The sequence below is a fragment of the Gymnoscopelus braueri genome (genome assembly GCF_963280865.1).
Source record: "Gymnoscopelus braueri genome assembly, chromosome: 24".
Lineage (NCBI taxonomy): Eukaryota > Metazoa > Chordata > Actinopteri > Myctophiformes > Myctophidae > Gymnoscopelus > Gymnoscopelus braueri.
The window spans coordinates 1,042,912-1,066,531 of NC_137626.1; the positions used below are offsets into that span (position 1 = coordinate 1,042,912).

General features: G+C 40.9%; 1 protein-coding gene across 6 annotated transcripts in view; it reads right to left on the reverse strand.

Moving 5' to 3' along the window:
• Window positions 1-2,769: 2,769 nt before the first annotated feature.
• LOC308080641 (uncharacterized protein) overlaps window positions 2,770-23,620 on the reverse strand; it is a 30,638-nt gene continuing 9,787 nt past the window's right edge. The window contains exons 6-14 of one of the 6 annotated variants that reach the window (XM_080422540.1): window positions 20,855-20,971; window positions 20,528-20,641; window positions 18,778-18,891; window positions 9,908-10,021; window positions 6,778-6,891; window positions 4,447-4,563; window positions 4,173-4,249; window positions 3,034-3,399; window positions 2,770-2,991 (exon numbers count right to left, since the gene is read on the reverse strand). In XM_080422540.1, coding sequence (XP_080278666.1) covers window positions 2,819-2,991; window positions 3,034-3,399; window positions 4,173-4,249; window positions 4,447-4,563; window positions 6,778-6,891; window positions 9,908-10,021; window positions 18,778-18,891; window positions 20,528-20,641; window positions 20,855-20,971 — 1,306 coding nt within the window. In that variant the 3' untranslated portion in view covers window positions 2,770-2,818. Of the gene's footprint in view, window positions 3,400-4,155; window positions 4,250-4,446; window positions 4,564-6,777; window positions 6,892-9,907; window positions 10,022-18,777; window positions 18,892-20,527; window positions 20,642-20,854; window positions 20,972-23,620 lie in introns of all 6 variants that reach the window. The other 5 variants (XM_080422541.1, XM_080422539.1, XM_080422544.1 and 2 more) reach the window with 5 other exon arrangements.

Consider the following 23,620-nt stretch of genomic DNA (forward strand, 5'->3'; position numbering starts at 1 on the left):
GTAATAAACAAAATGATACATTTTTTGTATAATAGACTATGTAACAAAGTATACAAAAATATACTGTTTTCATCTCTTATATACTTTTGGAGATATATACAAAAATAATGTTATATCCTGATTTAAAACGTATCTCCTCCTACAATGTTTAAACTACACACTGCCAGCTAATAGACACTGTTACCACTTGTACACACTTTATACACATTTCTGATCAGGGACGCAGGAGGGGGGTTCAGAGCTAAAACACACACATCAACGTGTTCTATATGTCAACCAGTGGTGGAAAAAGTACTCAAATGTTTTACTTTAAGTAAAAGTATCAATACTGCGATACAGAAATACTCTGTTAGGGCGCGCTCCCACCAACACATGGTCGTCTGCTATTAAAGGCAGGTCGTGCACGGCCACAGTTTTTTTGCAGCCAGCGGATTTAAAAAAATACGATATAATATAATATTTAAAAGAATACGCAGTGACGCACCTGTCACTCACTTTCAGGACCCTCCCCGTAGCCCGCACCGCCCATAGACATATAAAGGTAGACGCCTCCTTCGGCTCTGAGGCGTTGGTATCTCGGGCACCATTTTAGAGGAGGCAAGCTTCCGCGTGTGTCACAGAAGGGGGCGTTCGGTAGGCCAATCAGAGGCAGGTGGGGGCGGGTCTTTTCGTAAGAGGCAGCCGCGCAGCAAAACTCAGTTAGACGCGTTGTGATTGGCCAGTAGTTTACGCGCTGTGATTGGCCAGTAGTCAACGCGCTGTGATTGGACAGTAGTCACTTTGAGTGTCAGCTTGTCTACTCTAAAATGGCGACCGCGATACCAGTCGCTCCAACGAACTGCAGAGGCCAATGAGGTGTCTAGGTTTCTATATCTATGACCGCCTTCTGCCTTGAGCACCATGGTGCTTCCTGAGTCTTGGGGGGGTCCGCCTTCCACTCACCCGATTGGACAGAGGGAGAGCCTGCCTCCAGCAGTTTTCTGCTTCAAATAGACAAGTCGTGTAGAGCAGATAAACACACTGTCTGCGTGACAGGCGGAAAGATCCGCTCTTGCGTGAATCCACACATTTACATTGACAAAGCATTGGCAGATTCCGCCCCAGAGGTAAAATAAAAGTGCGGTGGGACCGCGCCCTTACAAGTAAAAGTCCAGAATTCTAAATGTATTTGAGTAAAAGAACAAAAGTATTGGCATCAAAATGTGCTTAAAGTACCAAAAGTAAAAGTACTCATTATGCGGAATGTCCCATTTCAAGTTTTCAAATGTATACAACATTTTTTGAAATGAGCAGATCTACAAGCTCACAATGCGTCGCGACGCATTGTGAGCTTGTAGATCGGCTATTTACAAATGGCCGAAATGTATACAGAGCTGAAGTGGTTAATGTATGTTTTGGAATAATAATCTAAATCTACAAAGTAACTAATAACTAAAGTTTTCAAATAATTGTAGTGGAGTAAAAGTACAATATTTGCCGCTGAGATGTAATGGAGTAGAAGTAAAAGTACTGACAATTGGAAATACTCCAGTAGAGTAAAAAAAACTCAAATGTGTACTTAAGTACAGTATTTGAGTAAATATACTTTCAGATATAAATAATTACATTACAAAACATACTGTACATTAACCACTTTAGCCCTATTTTATACCTAGGCTATTTGAAAATAGCAGATCTACAAGCTCACAACGCATTGCATCGCAACGCGTTGTGAGCTTGTAGATCTGCTATTTTCAAACATTTCAGTACTTTTACTTAAGTACTTTGAGTATTGTACTTTTACTCAAGTAAAATTTGACCACCAGACTTTTTCTTGTAACAGAGTACTTCTACACTGCAGTATTGATACTTTTACTTAAGTAAAACATTTGAGTACTTTTTCGACCACTGGTCGTTCATCCTTAACCATTTAAATCCCAGCATCCGTACTGTGGGGGAAACTTTAGCTGAAAATAGCAGATCTACAAGCTCACAATGCGTTGCGATGCAACACATTGTGAGCTTGTAGATCTGCTATTTTCAGCATAAACATAAAAGTCACTTGTATAGAGCCCTGAGGGACTACAGGGTTTAAGTGGTTAATAATTACTGTCTCATTAGACTTAGGGTCAAAAGGTCAAAGGTCAGAATGAATGTGTGTATTCTCATGAAACCAGCCTGACCCCAAGGTCACACTCAAGGGTCAAAGGTTAAATTCACTCACTCATATCTAAGGTGGAAATGACCAGTGGTGGAAAGTAACTAAGTACTTTTACTCTTAGATGTAAATATTGTACTTTTTACTGCACTACAATTATTAGAAAACTTTAGTTACTAATTACTCTGTAGATTTAGATTATTATTACAAAACATACATCAACCAATTAAGCCTTGTTTTGGGTACTTTAAGTATATTTTGATGTCAATACTTTTGTACTTTTACTCAAGTAATATTGTGTAACAAAGTATTTCTACATCGTAGTATTGATACTTTTACTTAAGCAATATATCTGAGTACTTCTTCCACCACTGCAGTTATGTTATAGTGTGTGTGTGTGTGTGTGTGTGTGTGTGTGTGTGTGTGTGTGTGTGTGTGTGTGTGTGTGTGTGTGTGTGTGTGTGTGTGTGTGTGTGTGTGTGTGTGTGTCTCTGGTAGAGGAGGTACAGTAGTTTCACTCACTCACACACACACACACACACACACACACACACACACACACACACACACACACACACACACACACACACACACACACACACACACACACACACACACACCTTAACCCTGTTACTATCCTCCCCCTCTCCCTCCTCTCCTCCTCCTCCTCCTCTCCTCCTCCTATATCTCACACAGAGACACTGAGGAGCCCAACCCCACCCAGCACCAGAACCCAGCATAGAGCGGTTCAGTGAATGTGGTCTGGAAGGTGTACAGGTGTGTCAGTGTGTCAGAGGTCACGGTGTAGAAGGACACAGTGCCAGCAGAGCAGTCTACATACACTGATACTCTACCTCCATATACTCTACCTATACCTCCATACACTGATACTCTACCGGAGGAGGAGGAGGGACTGACAGGGAGGTCAGTTCTATTCTTATTGTGACTCACAGTGTATCTGTTATTAACACCATCACATTCCAGACACCAGGACTTGTCATTGTGTCCAAACGGACTGTCATCACCCTGTCTGTTGATTCCTCTGTATGTCACTGCTATAGAAACATCTCCACTCCACTCTACCTCCCAGTAACAGAGTCCAGTCAGACTCTCTCTACACATCACCTGAGCATAGCCCTTAAATCTGTCTGGATGATCAGGATACTGATGAAACTCTCCATCATCTGTCACCTTCCTGTTGTTCTCAGACAGAGAGAGGTTTCTGTTTGCTGTGTTTGGATCCAGTGTGAGTTCACACACATCTGATGAGAGAACAACATACAATACAACACCAGTTTACTATCATATACAACTTCATAAAATACATAATAATAATAATAATAATAATAATAACAATAACAATAACAATAATAATAATAATAATAATAATAATAATAACAAATAATAAATAATAATAATAATAATAACAATAATAATAATAAAAGTAACTAAGTACAGTTACTCAACATATCTTCAGCATAAACATAAAAGTCACTAGTATCTAAGGTGGAAATAGACCAGTGGTGGAAAGTAACTAAGTACTTTTACTCTTACATGTAAATATTGTACTTTTTACTGCACTTCAATTATTAGAAAATTTTAGTTACTAATTACTTTGTAGATTTAAATTATTATTACAAAACATACATCAACCAATTAAGCCTTATTTTATACTTTGGCTGTTCAAAAATAGCAGATCTACAAGCTCACAACGTGACACGGTGTGACACGTTGTGAGCTTGTAGATCTATTCTTAAAAACGTTTGACAAATTGTGACAGAGTATTTCTACATTGTAGTATTGATTCTGAGAACTTCTTCCACCACTGGAGATATGTTATAGTGTGTGTGTGTGTGTGTGTGTGTGTGTGTGTGTGTGTGTGTGTGTGTGTGTGTGTGTGTGTGTGTGTGTGTGTGTTTGTGTTATAGCGTGCGTGTGCGTGTGTGTGATCGTGCGTGCGTGCGTGCGTGCGTGCGTGCGTGCGTGTGTCTCTCCAGGACACATGATACCTCCTCTACCTGAGACGCACACACACCAATTGTTTGTATGGATGGGGTGGTCTTCATGGAGACACAGCTGGGTACAGGAGACTCTGATCTCTGCTGATGAAACCTGGTAGAAAGAGAGGATGAACACTATTTAGTTTATTCCTATTGAATCATACAATCCATGTGCAATCCAGTCAGATATATTCTATTATCATTCTACTCTGAATTAAACAAGACAGTGTGTTCCCTGTGTAATTTCTATATGATTAGCAAGTTACTAGCTGTGCAGTTTGTGAATGGCACACCGATGTAAATTCAAACCTTTGTTCAGTAGAGTGGTGTCCATCTTTGAAGGTAATAGGTCGATCCATGGATGTGTCACTCTTCATGGAGACACAGCTGGATACAGGAGACACTGGTCTGTCCTGGTGGATTGACCTTTAAAACAACAGATACTGATTGATTGATTCATTGATTTAATACTTTAACAGTTGGCAAAGACAAGCAGAGGGAAGAACAGTTCAATACATGGTCTGTGAAGAGGATTTTAAACCCAAGAAAGCACTATGGCTTGTTTCCATTGGGGTCCTTTGTACTCAATTCATCAAAACATTTAATGACAGACAAATATACACTAGTATGCAAAAACATCAAATAAACGGGTAGAAATCTAAAATCTAAATATGTACAGCAAACATCATAGAAACGGGAAGAAATGGAAAATAAGAAAACATACAGTAAACAGTTCGGGGGGGGGAGGGGGGGACCCTGACTGAAGTCAATTTTCTGAAGGACGAAGACTGAAGTTCCAACACTTTGTGTGGCCCTCTCAGACGTGACATGGGGTTGTACCGTCTTTTTTCCACTTTTGATAGCTTATCTGAAGGTGGGTCTTTCTATTTGTAGTCCTAGGTATTAGGTGATAAAGTTGGATGATGACACATGATGTTAATGATGTTGATGACAGTGATTTACAGTCATAGACAGGGTGTCGGGTAATGTAGGCTCGGGAAGACTAAGCCTTCCCAAATGTACTGTTGCTAATAGTGCACATTATAGATTATAGATATAGATATGTGTGGATTATGGTAACTAGAGGTTCAGGCCGCTTTGCGGGCCTCATATCTAGAGATCGGGCCGCTTCACAGCCCTCACAGCTACGTTGCACCAGTGATCCAACTGATATGGCCATATATTATGGAGATCTCTATCTGTCAGTCCTTGTCCTGTTTATGGCTGACTGATTTGTTAGGGCCTGATGCCATGATGACACATTGAGGTTAGACAACACATAGTGGAGTTGCCGCGCCTATGTCACACATGCACAGTAGGGTGGGCCTAGCAGCCAATAAAAAGGTGGCTAAAATGTGCCTGAATAAAAAGAATATAGTTTTATATTAACTGTACAAGGTGGGGAAAGAAGCCTAGGCATAAGCCAGAGCACTGATCAATAGTCTGTGGGTTAGGGTTAGGGTCCAGAGCACTGATCAATAGTCTGTGGGTTAGGGTTAGGGTCCAGAGCACTGATCAATAGTCTGTGGGTTAGGGTTAGGGTCCAGAGCACTGATCAATAGTCTGAGGCAAGTTTGGAGGCACGTGGAGTGCTGTGTGCTGGCCAACCCAGGACGCACACCACAGCGTGGGCATTTTAATTAAAGTAGTAGGATGTGTGTCATTGATGATTCTTGGTAAGCAAAGAAGAAAAAATAAAATAAAAACCTTGGCCTATCACATCCTGATCGGGTCACAAAGCATTATTTCTGTAAACATCCGTCCGCCAATCAGATTTGTTAAACAAAACGGGGAACAATTCAACTTTAACCCTATTTTATACTTTGTTTGAAAATAGCCGACTTACAAGCACACAACACGTCCCATTACTACCTGTTTTGAGCTTGTAGATCTGCTATTTTCATGTATAAATCTTCTCTTATTCCCTGGCAAAATAATATTTTCAGATGGGGGTCTGCAGCCAAATAGATAAATGAGGGATGAGGGGGTACTTGACATGAAACAGTTAACTACTGCTTTAGAGTTTTCAACAGGCCTGAAAATAACAATCCACCCTTAACAGTCCAGCTGGTTGGGTTGAAGCCCAAGCCTCGTACCCAACTCATAACTCACTCCCCACCATGTGGACAAGTAATAATCTACATACATATCTCTGCTGTCAGGCAGAAACCATCTAACAAAAAAATGTTCAGACACTCTCAAGGACCCCAACGGAAACAAGTCCGCAAGGACTTGTTTGGACGGACCTTTTAGACAAAAGTATTATAAATGTAACTGATGTTTTACATTCTTTTTGCCTGATAAAAATTGCAATCAAGTAATCAATCACATATAGCTTTTGTACAATTATTGAATAAAACAACAACGGGGGGTCAGTGCTCAGCGGGTAGAGCAGCAGCTTAAGAAGTTTCTGGTTCAATTCCCGGCTCCTCCTATAGAACTGTCCTTGAGCAAGACTGTCTTGCATGTTTTCCCCCACAGTCGATGGGAATATGTGTGTGAATGTTATGATTATTGTGAAGTGTTTTGGATAAAAAAGCTATATAAATGCACCTTTAAGAATTTAAAAATAGGTCCTATATGCCTCGACCTCTTACCACTGGTTGCAAAATATGAGCATCAACAGGAATAAAATCAAACCTTTGTTCAGTAGAGTGGTGTTCATCTCTGAAGTTCATAGGTTTACCCATGGACCAGTCACTCTTCATGGAGACACAGCTGGGTACAGGAGACTCTGATCTCTGCTGATAAAACCTGGTAGAAAGAGAGGAATTAAACAAGACAGCTGGGTACAGGAGACACTGGTCTGTCCTGGTGGACTGGCCTTTAAAACAACAGAGACTGATTGATTGATTAATTGATTTAATACTTTATTAACAGTTTGCAAAGACAAGCAGAGGAAAGTACAGTTCAATACATGGTCTGTGAAGAGGATTTTAAACCCAAGAAAGCACTATGGCTTGTTTCCATTGGGGTCCTTTGTACTCAATTCATCAAAACATTTAATGACAAACATACACTAGTATGTAAAAACATCAAATAAACGGGTAGAAATCAAAAATCTAAATATGTACCGCAAACATCATAGAAACGGGAAGAAATAAAAAATAAAAAATAAACAGTAAACAGTTCGGGGGGGGGAGGGGGGGGGGGCACATGATGACACATGCTGATGATGACACATGATGTTAATGATGTTGATGACAGTGATTTACAGTCATAGACAGGGTGGCGGTAGGCTCGGGAAGACTAAGCCTTCCCAAATGTACTGTTGCTATTAGTGCAAATTATAGATTATAGATATAGATATGTGTGGATTATGGTAACTAGAGGTTCAGGCCGCTTTGCGGGCCTCATATCTAGAGATCGGGCCGCTTCACAGCCCTCACAGCTACGTTGCACCAGTGATCCAACTGATATGGCCATATATTATGGAGATCTGTCAGTCCTTGTCCTGTTTATGGCCATATATGGCTGACTGATTTGTTAGGGCCTGATGACATGATGACACATTGAGGTTAGACAACACAATCCATATTTTACAGTGGTAGCTGCATTGGGAAGTTATATGGTTATGAATGATCATGGTGAGCTGATGATGAGCTGGACGATGTGGTTTGTCTGCCTGCCCATCCTCTCTTAAGGCAATTTGAATATAGGAACATATAGTGGAGTTGCCACGCCTATGTCACACATGCGCAGTAGGGTGGGCCTAGCAGCCAATAAAAAGGTGGCTAAAATGTGCCTGAATAAAAAGAATGTAGTTTTATATTAACTGTACAAGGTGGGGAAAGAAGCCTAGGCATTAGCCAGAGCACTGATCAATAGTCTATGGCAAGTTTGGAGGAAAGTGGAGTGCTGTGTGCTGGCCAACCCAGCGTGGGCATTTTAATTAAAGCAGTAGGATGTGTGTCATTGATGATTCTTGGTAAGCAAAGAAGAAAAAATAAAATAAAAACCTTGGCCTATCACATCCTGATCGGGTCACAAAGCATTATTTCTGTAAACATCCGTCAGCCAATCACATTTGTTACAACAAAACAGGGAACAATTCAACTTTAACCCTATTTTATACTTTGTTTGAAAATAGCCGACTTACAATCACACAACACGTCCCATTACTACCTGTTTTGAGCTTGTAGATCGGCTATTTTCATGTATAAATCTTCTCTTATTCCCTGATAAAATACTATTTTCAGATGGGGGTCTGCAGCCAAATAGATAAATGAGGGATGAGGGGGTACTTGACATGAAACAGTTAACTACTGCTTTAGAGTTTTCAACAGGCCTGAAAATAACAATCCACCCTTAACAGTCCAGCTGGTTGGGTTGAAGCCCAAGCCTCGTACCCAACTCATAACTCACTCCCCACCATGTGGACAAGTAATAATCTACATACATATCTCTGCTGTCAGGCAGAAACCATCTAACTCAAAAATGTTCAGACACTCTCAAGGACCCCAACGGCAAGCAGTTCCTCCTTACAGCAAAACGAGGAACAGTTTAAACCTTTAATCCAATGTTATCTTTTTTTGAAAATAGCCGATCTACAAGCTCCGCAACGTGTCCCATTACTACCTGTTTTGAGCTTGTAGATTGGCTATTTTCGAATAATTCTGATTAATCTTGAAACATTTAGAAAAATGCATAAATCTTCTTTTATGCGTGTCCCTGGCAAAAAAATATTTTAGATGGGGGTCTGCAATAGCCTAGATATATTTTAGGTTACTTGACATGACAATGTTTGAGAACCATTACTTTAGAGTTTCACTGCGCGCGCGCGCGTGCGGACAGTGTGTGCGCACACAAAAAGTTGCGGTTATTTCCCTGGTTTGTTACCTTTTCTGGGGGGGGTTTTGTAACTTTAATGCGGTTAAATCGGTTAATTTGGTACCAAAAATGTACTTCATGTAGTGTAGATGTCAGAGTTTTTTTCTTTTTCTTTTTCTGTGATGAGTTTGTGATGGGTGCTCGTCATTTCTCCTGGGTGCTTTAGCCCCGAGGCACCCACAGTATCGGCGCCCTTGGTTGAAGCCCAAGCCTCTCCCACTCCCATTAACCCCCCCCCACCCCCACCCCACCATGTGAACAAGTAACATACATACATCTGCATAGTATAACTAACATGTATCAACGAATAGGAGACAATAAGTGATATAAATAAAGAGCAGTGCTAGGAGGTGAGTTTTCACACTGACTGAGAGGAGGAGCTCATTACACAGCTTGACCACCAGGAGGAGAAAACATTCTGGATCAGTTGATGAAGTTGGATTACATGATGTATATTAGTGTCAATGGCTGTGTTCTATCAAAGTTATTCGTTTCAACATAACAAAAGTATATTACTGTCATGTAGCTGCTATGTACTCTGCTCATAATATAACTGTATCGATGACGCAAGCATACAACTATAAAATTATGTCTTTGACTGTTAATTATGACAAATATTGTCAAAGTATCCTTAATGATAATAAAACAACCACGGGGGGTCAGTGGCTCAGCAGGTAAAGTGGCATATTAGGAATTAGGTGGTTTCTGGTTTGATTCCCGGCTCCTCCTGGCTGCGTATCGAAGTGTCCTTGGGCAAGACTGTCTTGTTTTCCCCCACAGTCGATGTGAATATGTGTGTGAATGTTATGATTATTGTGAAGTGTTTTGGATAAAAAAGCTATATAAATGCACCTTTAAGAATTTAAAAAAGACGTCCTATATGCCTCGACCTCTTACCACTGGTTGCAAAATATGAGCATCAACAGGAATAAAATCAAACCTTTGTTCAGTAGAGTGGTGTTCATCTTTGAAGTTCATAGGTTTACCCATGGACCAGTCACTCTTCATGGAGACACAGCTGGGTACAGGAGACTCTGATCTCTGCTGATAAAACCTGGTAGAAAGAGAGGAATTAAACAAGACAGCTGGGTACAGGAGACACTGGTCTGTCCTGGTGGACTGGCCTTTAAAACAACAGAGACTGATTGATTCATTGATTTAATACTTTATTAACAGTTTGCAAAGACAAGCAGAGGAAAGTACAGTTCAATACATGGTCTGTTAAGAGGATTTTAAACCCAAGAAAGCACTATGGCTTGTTTCCATTGGGGTCCTTTGTACTCAATTCATCAAAACATTTAATGACAAACATACACTAGTATGTAAAAACATCAAATAAACGGGTAGAAATCAAAAATCTAAATATGTACCGCAAACATCATAGAAACGGGAAGAAAAAAATAAAAAAAATAAACAGTAAACAGTTCGGGGGGGGGGAGGGGGGGGGCACATGATGACACATGCTGATGATGACACATGATGTTAATGATGTTGATGACAGTGATTTACAGTCATAGACAGGGTGGCGGTAGGCTCGGGAAGACTAAGCCTTCCCAAATGTACTGTTGCTATTAGTGCAAATTATAGATTATAGATATAGATATGTGTGGATTATGGTATCTAGAGGTTCAGGCCGCTTTGCGGGCCTCATATCTAGAGATCGGGCCGCTTCACAGCCCTCACAGCTACGTTGCACCAGTGATCCAACTGATATGGCCATATATTATGGAGATCTCTATCTGTCAGTCCTTGTCCTGTTTATGGCCATATATGGCTGACTGATTTGTTAGGGCCTGATGACATGATGACACATTGAGGTTAGACAACACAATCCATATTTTACAGTGGTAGCTGCATTGGGAAGTTATATGGTTATGAATGATCATGGTGAGCTGATGATGAGCTGGACGATGTGGTTTGTCTGCCTGCCCATCCTCTCTTAAGGCAATTTGAATATAAGAACATGTAGTGGAGTTGCCACGCCTATGTCACACATGCGCAGTAGGGTGGGCCTAGCAGCCAATAAAAAGGTGGCTAAAATGTGCCTGAATAAAAATAATGTAGTTTTATATTAACTGTACAAGGTGGGGAAAGAAACCTATAGGCATTAGCCAGAGCACTGATCTATAGTCTGTGGGTTAGGGTTAGGGTCCAGAGCACTGATCAATAGTCTGTGGGTTAGGGTTAGGGTCCAGAGCACTGATCAATAGTCTGTAGGTTAGGGTTAGGATCCAGAGCACTGATCAATAGTCTGTGGGTTAGGGTTAGGGTCCAGAGCACTGATCAATAGTCTGAGGCAAGTTTGGAGGCAAGTGGAGTGCTGTGTGCTGGCCAACCCAGGACACACACCACAGCGTGGGCATTTTAATTAAAGTAGTAGGATGTGTGTCATTGATGATTCTTGGTAAGCAAAGAAGAAAAAATTTAATAAAAACCTTGGCCTATCACATCCTGATCGGGTCACAAAGCATCATTTCTGTAAACATCCGTCAGCCAATCACATTTGTTACAACAAAACGGGGAACAATTCAACTTTAACCCTATTTTATACTTTGTTTGAAAATAGCCGACTTACAAGCACACAACACGTCCCATTACTACCTGTTTTGAGCTTGTAGATCGGCTATTTTCATGTATAAATCTTCTCTTATTCCCTGATAAAATAATATTTTCAGATGGGGGTCTGCAGCCAAGTAGATAAATGAGGGATGAGGGGGTACTTGACATGAAACAGTTAACTACGATACGATACGATAATACTTTATTGTCAGTTCACACTGAAATTTGTCTTGCGACCCAGCAGCCATGTATGCAACAATAAACAATAAACAGTACACACATTTGACATGACACAAGAAAACAAAACAAAACAAAATACATACATAAAGACATACAAAGACAAGAGCAATGTCCACCTCTCAGCCTACCCCAAGCCTACAACTCCTGATTAAGCCTCAATGTCGTCTGATGGACAAAGGACCTCTTCAGTTTGACCTTATTGTATGTAGGAACACTGTATCTCCTTCCTGAAGGCAGCAACCTATATTCTCCATACAAAGCATGGCTAGTGTTTGAAGTGATATTCCTTGCCAACCTTATCATACTGTCATTATACGTAGATGTATAGAGCCTCTGAAGTGGTTGTCCAACAATCTTTGAACAAATGTTCAGTTGCTGCAGCAGTTGTGACTTTAAGGCTACAGACAGACATCCATACCAGGTGGTACTACAGTACTGCAGAACACTCATAATAACAGAAGTGAAAAACAAAAGAAGAATCTGTCTACTAGCACCAAAAGATCTCAGGCGGCGAAGGAAATAGACTCTTTGCTTTGTCTTCTTACCCACTGATTCAATCTGGTCTTTCCATGACAGAAGGTGGTCAATTACTACTCCTAGGTATGTATACGAACATACCTGGTTGATCTGTTCACTATGAATAGTAATGGGGGATCTGTGTATCTCTAGTGGGGCACCAAAAACAATCTCCTCTGTCTTTTTTGTGTTAATGATAAGAGCGTTGTTATCACTCCACTCCACCACCTTATTTACTCTGTGTTGGTGCAGTCCAGGATCACTGGAACTATCCAAAAGAGAAATCAAAACTGTATCATCAGAGTACTTTAGAATGTATTGGTCTGGTTTGTCAGTGCGACATTCAGACAGACATTCCTCAGTACGACAGCTGTCAGTATAAAGGGTGAAAAGTACAGCTGAGCTTACACAACCCTGGGGAGCACCAACATTAGTAGTTAATGCTGAGGAGAGGGTTTTATTCACTTTCACCCTCTGTACTCTGTTCGTAAGGAAGGAAGCATACCAGTGAATTAAGTATGGATTCAGTTCCAACTGTACCATCTTTGTCACCAGAATATCAGACTGTATTGTATTGAAGGCTGAAGAGAAGTCTAAGAACAGCACCCTTGCATGATTCTTGTTAGACTTATCTAGGTGTTTTGTAATGAAGTGGACCAGTGTGACAACCGCGTCCTCTGTACCGCAACCTTTCTTATAAGCAAACTGACAGGGGTCAAATTTGTCTTTAGTTATACTTACAAGATGTTGCAACAGTATTCTTTCCAGTGATTTCATGGTCACTGAAGTGAGAGCTATGGGTCTATAATCCTTATGTTCTTTTGGACATCGGATTTTGGGTAGTGGTTTTATGTGCGAGGTTTTCCAACACAGAGGAATTATGTGTGTATCTACAGAGGTTTGAAATATTGGTTGCCACACAGGAGCCAACTCAGATGCAAAGTTTTTGAGGAGAAAAGCACTGCACTCATCCGGCCCATTAGCTTTCCTTGTGTTAGTACACCGAAACACTCTCCTGACATCCTCTTCAGTGATGATAATTCTGTCTGAGGGGGCAGGTGTTACAGCCTTCAGTATTTCAGTGCACTTAGAGGAATCACCTAATGATTCGAATCTGGCATAGAAAGTATTTAGGTCATTGGCAAAGCCAAGTTCATTGTCTGTCACAATAGGTTTGGTTGGGGATGACATTCCTGTCATGGATTTCATAGTATCCCACGCCTTTTTGTGATTATTGGCTTTAAACGCATCCTCTAGATGCTGTCTATGTGCCAATTTTGCCTGCCTCATTTTAGTTTTTAGCTTTTTTTCTGTCAATTTAAGTGCACCGAAATCTTTGTTTATGAAGGCTGTTTTCCTTTCATTTATATTCATTTCATTCTTTATGTCCTTGGTCACATAAGATTTATTGTTCGGATAGATTTTAATTTCTTTTGTAGGAACAACCAGCTGTACACAAAAATTAATGTAATCATTTGTAACTGTGGTTATTTCGTCCAATGAACCATCTCTAAAAGTGTCCCAATCTGTACAGTCCAGGCATGCTTTTAGTTGTTCCTTGCTTTCATTTGTCCATGTCCTAACTACTTTCTTCTCCAGCTTTCCTCTCTTCAGTTTTGACTTATAAATTGGGGTCATGCACACAACGTTGTGATCAGAGGTCAATATAGGCGGCCCAACCGTGGCAACATATGCATGTGGAATGTTCACATAACACTTGTCCAGAATGTTATTTTTCCTCGTTAATCCAGATAGCACTGATTTAAGTCTCCCAGCACGATTGCTGGTGCCTCTGGATACTGCAGTTGCAGTCCGTGCACACAGTCAGCAGTGGTTTTTGCTGCTTGTGCAGCTCTTCCTGGCCCTTTAGGAGGCACATATACTAGAAAAAGTAAAATGCACCCAAATTCGCGGGGAAGATAGAAGGGTCTTAAAGTCATGCCTAGGATCTCCACGTTGGGATCATCGCATATCCTAAGTTTGACGGTGAAGGATCGACACCAGAGATCATTTATGTACACACATACACCACCGTAACCCCTCCCTCCACCTCTGTCCAGTCGTACCAGAGTGAATCCGGGGACTTCATAGAGTGAGTCTGGTTGTGATGGCTTTAACCAGCTCTCAGTGAAACAAAACAGTGATGCCTCACGAAAGTCATGATTGTACCTTGTGTATGTCCGTATCGTGCCTATTTTGTTGTGCAGGGAACGCACGTTGGCCAGAACGATAGAAGGGAGCGGGGGGCGGGTGAATCTCCTCCGTAGTCGGTTCCGAATTCCCCCTCTTTTCCCTCGTCTCCTCTTCCTTTTTCCTCGGATCAACTCGGCGGGGATGTTATCCAACACCGGTAGGTGAACGTGGTTTGCCGTTGTGTTCGGCTCCGGCGGCCGTAATGCCAGCAGTGCAGCTCGGCTGTACACAGTGACACAGGCGATCCTGGTCGCGCCGTCCTCACGCCAGATGTTTTTGTCGAGTTGAGTCTGTTCGACCGACAAGCAGGGGTTGATAGTCCATAGGATCAGCAGAGCTATAGCTACTGCTCTCATCATAACATGTAACGACATATAGGCACACGGACAATACAAACAACTAAACAATAAGGCATACAAGGCACGCTGAGGTCGCGGTGCTGCAGCAGAGCCGCGCACACGGAAGCAACAGCTCAGCAGAGCAGAGCAGAGCAGAGCAGAGCAACTACTGCTTTAGAGTTTTCAACAGGCCTGAAAATAACAGTCCAGCTGGTTGGGTTGAAGCCCAAGCCTCGTACCCAACTCATAACTCACTCCCCACCATGTGGACAAGTAATAATCTACATACATATCTCTGCTGTCAGGCAGAAACCATCTAACAAATAAATGTTCAGACACTCTCAAGGACCCCAACGGAAAGCAGTTCCTCCTTACAGCAAAACAAGGAACAGTTTAACCCTTTAATCAAATGTTATCTTTTTTTGAAAATAGCCGATCTACAAGCTCCGCAACGTGTCCCATTACTACCTGTTTTGAGCTTGTAGATTGGCTATTTTCGAATAATTCTGATTAATCTTGAAACATTTAGAAAAATGCATAAATCTTCTTTTATGCGTGTCCCTGGCAAAAAAATATTTTAGATGGGGGTCTGCAATAGCCTAGATACATTTTAGGTTAGGGACCAGTCGAAATTTACATAAGGGGGGGCATGGAGGAAAATAGGGGAGGGTCATGCCTTTCTAATTTTGGTCCAAGGGAGGGTCAGCTAATTTTACTTTGAATCCAAGGGAGGGTCATGCAATTTTGAATTGATAAAATAGTCCGTTTTTTATATACCTTTTTAGTATAGCAGAACAGTGGTCAATGACCCCTCTCCATTTCAAAGGATACAAAGAATTCAAATCAAGTAACACCTTGTCTATTTAGAATCAATGACGGTCGTTAACAAGCCATCAACGCACAGCGAGTGTGAACGACCCAGTCAAATCTATTCAGCGTCTTAACGATGGTGGTTGAACAATTAAGCAAAACTTCAACAGGCGTTATTGGAGAGATGCATTATAAATAGGCCTACTATAACTGGATATTCATAATCATTTGAAGTAATTCTGTGCATGTGATTAATGTGGATCTATATGGACAGTTGTGTATAGATGCCTAGCTCCACAAGTAAAACCAGAAGCATCAGGCCATAATTGATAGCCTAATTTGTTTTATGTAGGCAACAGTGTAGTTGTAGTCACTGTAGTTGATAATTAAAAGGGCAGAGTGACAAAAGTTTTAAACTACTGGTTACCAAATATTCAACTTTCTTCAATCTGACCAGGATTCAATGGGTTTCCCACATGTAAGATGAGAACACTATCCATTCTGCTACCACTACTACAGATACACTGTGCATTTAGCAAGACTGACTACACTACAGCAATGTTCTAATCAATGTGGAAAGCAAAACATTGGACATATCAGTTTTAAATGTTGATGGGGAGGGTTAGGGGTGTCAAGAATTTCACAATACGATACATGATGTTGGGCATGATATCGATATGATATATTATTAATGTTCTTTTCTCATGTATCATCAACATTGGCCATCATCTTATAAATAACGTTATAAAGCAAGTTAGAAACAATTACAAAGTGCTTTGTACACACAAATAAATACATTTGTGCAAGCTTAATGGAGAAGTGAAGTTCTCACTAACTATAAACCCATTGTTTCAGAGGACAGATAGACACTAATATAACAAATATAATATAATATAAGACTGCATCTTGTACTGGATAAGGATAATTCCTTTTAACAGGTCGTTCATGAAAGTCCTTGCGGTCTTGTTTCCAATGAGAACCTGTGAGCAATTGGGGTTAAGAGTCTTGCTCAGGGACAAATTTCATATCATCGGCACATATGCTGGGATAGCCTGGACTATAAATTCCACAAACCTCATATTTTTGTCATCTGGACTTTACCAACCAAGTGCAGCCTAGTTATTTCCAACAGCTAAAAAAAATCTATAATACCAGATACAGTATAATACAATCTTAGATTAGATGTAGGCCTATAGATGGGTTTCCGCGCGACGTCATCACAGAGCAGAGTGCGCAATCTGCGCATGCGGGTGGTAGAACCAACCGGAAGCGCCATTCACTCTGTTGTTATTTTCGGGATTTAGATAGGCATAATGCTGCTATTTTAGGCATAATAGGCATAATGCTGCTATTATATACAAACAGATCCAACTTCTGACAAATCATTTTTATTGAGTAAAGAAGATATTACAAACTGCATCATTTAATCTACTTTCATTAAACCCGGTGAAGACCATTTCTTTTTTGAATGTACATTTGACTAGAGCTGCTGCGGGTAATAGCGCCCTCTACTGCTCAACCCTCCACTGCGCGCGCATCATCCTCTCATGTTTACAAACAGGAAACCCATCTATTTGAGAGTGCAGATGCATGTCACATTAACGAGCGTCAACGAGCATCAGCTGACACACAACACCTCCCCTCTGCAGTGCTTTAAACTGAAAGTGACTGACTGGAGTCTGTTTCATTTCTCTCCAAAATACCTTGAATATGATGGAGGACATGATTAATAATTACTATGATTATGATAAGCTTTACATTTCATATCATACAGTAAAAACTCCTAACTTTCACCGGCAAAAAAAAGAAAGTGTTTTTTTTGTATTAAAATAACAATTAAAAAAATATTACGATACAGTATGACATCATGACAATACCTATCATCACATTTTAATACCACGATAGGCTATATCGTGACACAATATATCGTGACACTTCTAGGCGGGGAGGGTTACTCTTTTTTTTGTAATCACTTGGGGAGGGTCATTGATTATTTTTTTTTGTCAAAGGGAGGGTCATGGCATTTTAGATCAGGGCACATACATTTCCTCCATGCCCCCCCTTATGTAAATTTCGACTGGTCCCTTACTTGACATGACAATGTTTGAGAACCATTACTTTAGAGTTTGTCCGCACGCGTGCGCGTGCGGACAGTGTGTGCGCACACAAAAAGTTGCGGTTATTTCCCTGGTTTGTTACCTTTTCTGGGGTTTTTTGTAACTTTAATGCGGTTAAATCGGTTAATTTGGTACCAAAAATGTACTTCATGTAGTGTAGATGTCAGAGTTTTTTTCTTTTTCTGTGATGAGTTTGTGATTGGTGCTCGTCATTTCTCCTGGGTGCTTTAGCCCCGAGGCACCCACAGTATCGGCACCCTTGGTTGAAGCCCAAGCCTCCCCCTCCCATACCCCCCCCACCCCACCATGTGAACAAGTAACCAACATACATCTGCATGGTATAACTAACATGTATGAAAGAATAGGAGACAATAAGTGATATAAATAAAGAGCAGTGCTAGGAGGTGAGTTTTCACACTGACTGAGAGGAGGAGCTCATTACACAGCTTGACCACCAGGAGGAGAAAACATCAGTTGAGGAAGTTGGATTACATGATGTATATTAGTGTCAATGGCTGTGTTCTATCAAAGTTATTCATATCAACATAACAAAAGTATATTACTGTCATGTAGCTGCTATGTACTCTCATAATATAACTGTATCGATGACGCAAGCATACAACTATATAATTATGTCTTTGACTGTTAATTATGACAAATATTGTCAAAGTGGCCTTAATAATGAAAGATAAACAGTTTGGCAAAAAAACATATAGCTTTGGCACAGTTATTGAATAAAACAACAACGGGGGGTCAGTGGTTCAGCAGTTAAAGCGGCAGATTAGGAATTAGGTGGTTTCTGGTTTGATTCCCGGCTCGTCCTGGCTGCGTGTCGATGTGTCCTTGTGCAAGACTGTCTTGCATGTTTCCCCCCACAGTCAGTGTGAATATGTGTGTGAATGTTATGATTATTGTGAAGTGTTTTGGATAAAAAAGCTATATAAATGCACCTTTTACAATTTAAAAAGACGTCCTATATGCCTCGACCTCAAACCACTGGTTGCAAAATATGAGCATCAACATGAATAAAATCAAACCATTGTTCAGTAGAGTGGTGTTCATCTTTGAAGTTCATAGGTTTACCCATGGACTGGTCACTCTTCATGGAGACACAGCTGGATACAGGATACTCTGATCTCTGCTGATGAAACCTGGTAGAAAGAGAGGATGAACACTATTTAGTTTATTTTTTATTGACGACAGCATGTCAGTATTCTACGTCAGTACGACGTTAGTATGATACGTTGAACAAACGTTGGGTATTGGTTACTTACAAACACAACCTAAAACTAACCAGATATCAACGTTCAATGATGTTAGAATGTAATATTGTGTGGAAGTTAGCATACTAACATTAAGCCGACATTGGGTTTTGGTAACAATACCCGACGACAGCATGTCAGTATTCTACGTCAGTTCGACGTTAGTATGATATGTTGAACAGACGTTGGGTATTGGTTACTTACCAACACAACCTAAAACTAACCAGATATCAACGTTTAAAGATGTTAGAATGTAACATTGTGTGGACGTTAGCATAATAACGTTAAGCAGACATTGGGTTTTGGTAACATTACCCGACAACAGCATGTCAGTATTCTACATCAGTGTGACGTTAGTATGATACTTTGAACAGACGTTGGGTATTGGTTACTTACCAACACAACCTAAAACTAACCAGATATCAACATTTAATGATGTTACAATGTAACATTGTGTGAATGTTAGCATAATAACGTTAGGCAGACATTGGGTTTTGGTCACAATACCCGACAACAGCATGTCAGTATTCAACGTCAAACTGACGTTGAGATAATACGTTGAACAGACGTTGGTCATCGGTTAGTTATCAACACAACCTAAAACCAACCAAATATTACGTCTAATGATGTTAGACTGCAACGTTGTATGGATGTTGTCATAATAACGTTGGTTAGACATTGAGGTTTGGTCAAAAATCTGACAACAGCATGTCAGTATTTGACGTCAACCTGACGTTGGGATTATACGTTGAACAGACGTTAGTTAATGGTTAGTTACCAACACAACCTAAAACCAACCAAATATCTACGTCTGATGATGTTAGACTTCAACTTTATGTGGACGTTAGTAAAATAACGTTGGGCAGACACTGAGGTTTGGTCAAAAATCCAACAACAGCATGTCAGTATTCGACGTCAAACTGACGTTGGGATAATACGTTGAACAGACATTAATTAATGGTCAGTTACCAACACAAACTAAAACCAACCAAATATCAACGTCTGATGATGTTAGACTTCAACGTTATGTGGACGTTAGTAAAATAACGTTGGGCAGACACTGAGGTTTGGTCAAAAATCCAACAACAGCATGTCAGTATTCGACGTCAACCTGACGTTGGGATAATACGTTGAACAGACATTGGTTATTGGTCAGTTACCAACACAACCTAAAACCAACCAAATATCAACGTCAAAAAAACATATAGCTTTGGCACATTGAATAAAACAACAACGGGGGGTCAGTGGCTCAGCAGGTAAAGTGGCAGATTAGGAATTAGATGGTTTCTGGTTTGATTCCCGGCTCCTCCTGGCTGCGTGTCGATGTGTCCTTGTGCAAGACTGTCTTGCATGTTTCCCCCCACAGTCAGTGTGAATATGTGTGTGAATGTTATGATTATTGTGAAGTGTTTTGGATAAAAAAGCTATGTAAATGCACCTTTTACCATTTAAAAAGACGTCCTATATGCCTCGACCTCAAACCACTGGTTGCAAAACATGAGCATCAACATGAATAAAATCAAACCTTTGTTCAGTAGAGTGGTGTTCATCTTTGAAGTTCATAGGTTTACCCATGGACTGGTCACTCTTCATCGAGACACAGCTGGGTACAGGAGACTCTGATCTCTGCTGATAAAACCTGGTAGAAAGAGAGGATGAACACTATTTAGTTTATTTTTTATTGAATCATACAATGCATGTGCAATCCAGTCAAAGATCTTTTATTATCATTCTACTCTGAATTAAACAAGACAGGGTGTAACAACACTGTAGCTTCCCTGTGTAATTTCTATATGATTAACAAGTTACTAGCTGTGCAGTTTGTGAATGGCACACCGATGTAAATTCAAACCTTTGTTCAGTAGAGTGGTGTCCATCTTTGAAGTAAATAGGTCGATCCATGGATGTGTCACTCTTCATAGAGACACAGCTGGTTACAGGAGACACTGGTCTGTCCTGGTGGACTGGCCTTTAAAACAACAGAGACTGATTGATTCATTGATTTAATACTTTACTAACAATCTGCAAAGACAAGGAAGTACAGTTCAATACATGGTCTGTTAAGAGGATTTTAAACCCAAGTAAGCACTATGGCTTGTTTCCATTGGGGCCCTTTGTACTCAATTCATCAAAACATTTTATGACAGACAAATATACACTAGTATGAAAAAACATCAAATAAACGGGTAGAAAAAAAAAATCTAAATATGTAAATATGTACAGTAAACATCATAGAAACGGGAAGAAATGGAAAATAAAAAAACATACAGTAAACAGTTCGGGGGGGTGGGGGGGGGGGACCCTGACTGAAGTCACTGTTCTGAAGGACGAAGACTGAAGTTCCAACACTTTGTGTGGCTCTCTCAGACATGACATGGGGTTGTACCGTCTTTTTTCCACTTTTGATAGCTTATCTGAAGGTGGGTCTTTCTATTTGTAGTCCTAGGTATTAGGTGATAAAGTTGGATGATGACACATGATGATGATGTTGATGACAGTGATTTACAGTCATAGACAGGGGCAGCGGGTAATGGAGGCTCGGGAAGACTAAGCCTTCCCAAATGTACTGTTGCTATTAGTGCACATTAGTTTTCAACGGGCCTGAAAATAACAATCCACCCTTAACAGTCCAGCTGGTTGGGTTGAAGCCCAAGCCTCGTACCCAAGTCATAACTCACCCACCATACTGATTTAAACAAGACAGTGTTTAACAACGTTGTGGCTTCCCTGTGTAATCTTTAGCTGAGTAATCTCTCTCTCTCCCTCTCCTCCCCTCATGGTCTCTAGCTTCAAGTACTTGGGGGTGCACATTGCCTACAACCTGACCTGGAGACACAACTCAGCCTCCTTAATAAAGAAGGCTCCACCAACGTGTGTGAATGTTCAACCTGATCTCCAGAGATTACCGTAACATTGCACGGATCCAGTGCACTTCATTCCGTGGATAGTCGCCTAGAAACCCCGAAATTGCGTGCATATGTACGGCGCTCCCTTTGTGACAAAACCATTTCGGAGGCGCGCAGTCTCAAGGGAAGTGTCGCCACGTAAGGGGCCACCGAGCGAGCTAAAGCAAGCGAGTTGCCGTCCCGAACGTTGCGACATTCCCTTGTGCCTACTCAGCGCCGTTTGAGTTATGTACCGATAGGCACAGAATCGTATTTTTTTTTGTGGGGACTGCTCTGCTTCCGGGTTTTTCCGGGTTGCGACTGGTTACGCCCACCGTGGGACTCGCCGTACATATGCACGCAATTTCGGGGTTTCTAGGCGACTATCCACGGAATGAAGTGCACTGGATCCGTGCAATGTTACGGTAATCTCTGGAGATCAGGCTGGAATGTTACACCAGCATCCCACCTGCCATCAGTGACATTTACACCAGCAGGTCCAGGAAAAAGGCTACAAACATCATGAAGGACTCCACCTTCAGAATCTGTGGGATTACTCCTGAACTCTGCACTATTAACTGAACTGTGATAAATAAACTGTTCTTTAATGTGGCTGTTTTAAACCTGCTATTGAATTGGTTAGGGTGCAAGTAAGTGCAGTTGTTTTAATTGCACTATAGTGTTAGTTATTATTTATAGGTATTGAATAGGTGTAAACTTTTAATGTACACCCATACACACATATTGGCCCTCATTTATCAAAGTGGTGTAGACCAAACAATGGCCGTGTGGTGAGATCAACGTAATTGTCATCATTTATCATCTATGGTGACTTTGACTTCAGCGTACGGCCCGCTCAGATCTCACGTCAGGTCTGAGGACGTGTAGACGTTGTCTGAACCCGTTTGTTCCATCTTAGACCTGTGGAGCAGCATGTCTGACCGTCTGACAGGCATCTAGATACATGTATCCACTCCAAAATATAAATCTAACACACTAATAAATAATCCCTGTGAAAATATAACATTTTATAAATGGCATACCCATCATGGACATGCAGCCTATTTTATTTCCAAGTGACAATGACAAGCAATTAAAATCTAACAGCCTATTTGCAATGTTAAAGGTTAGGTGGTTAATTCAATCATTTAAACACACTACTTTGACAGTCATTCAGATAATATTGTAGATCTGACCATAGACTATTCGAAAATAGCTGATCTTCAAGCTCACAAGCTTATAGATCTGCTATTTTCTAAATATACGAGCACTTACGCAAGAGCATTTTTGGAAGTCGGGACCAGCGGCACAGCTATAATGCTTTCATGGACAGTGAACAAACTTATATACAGTAGCGTGTGTTATGTCTGACTAACTGTTCACTGACTGCTGCTCTGATCGATTGTGCTGCGCTCGTTTAGCCTTGCCTATTGTTGTGAGTGTGGGGATATTCGGGGATCGATTACTCAAGTCTTAGTCAAGTCTCATATTGTTGTTGTAATGCTGCTCTCCTCAAAGTTATAAGTAAAGTGAAGTTCTTTGGCAAACTGTGTCATGGCCTGATCATTCACAAACACAACATTGGCGACGAAGATGGCTGGTATTTCTCTCCCACCACCCAACCCCTTCCTGGAATTACCTGGCGAGCCTCCAGTGCCCTGGACTCGCTGGAAACAGTCGTTCGAACGGCTACGGGGCTAACCGGCGTTAACGCGGCACGCAAAAAGGCGCTG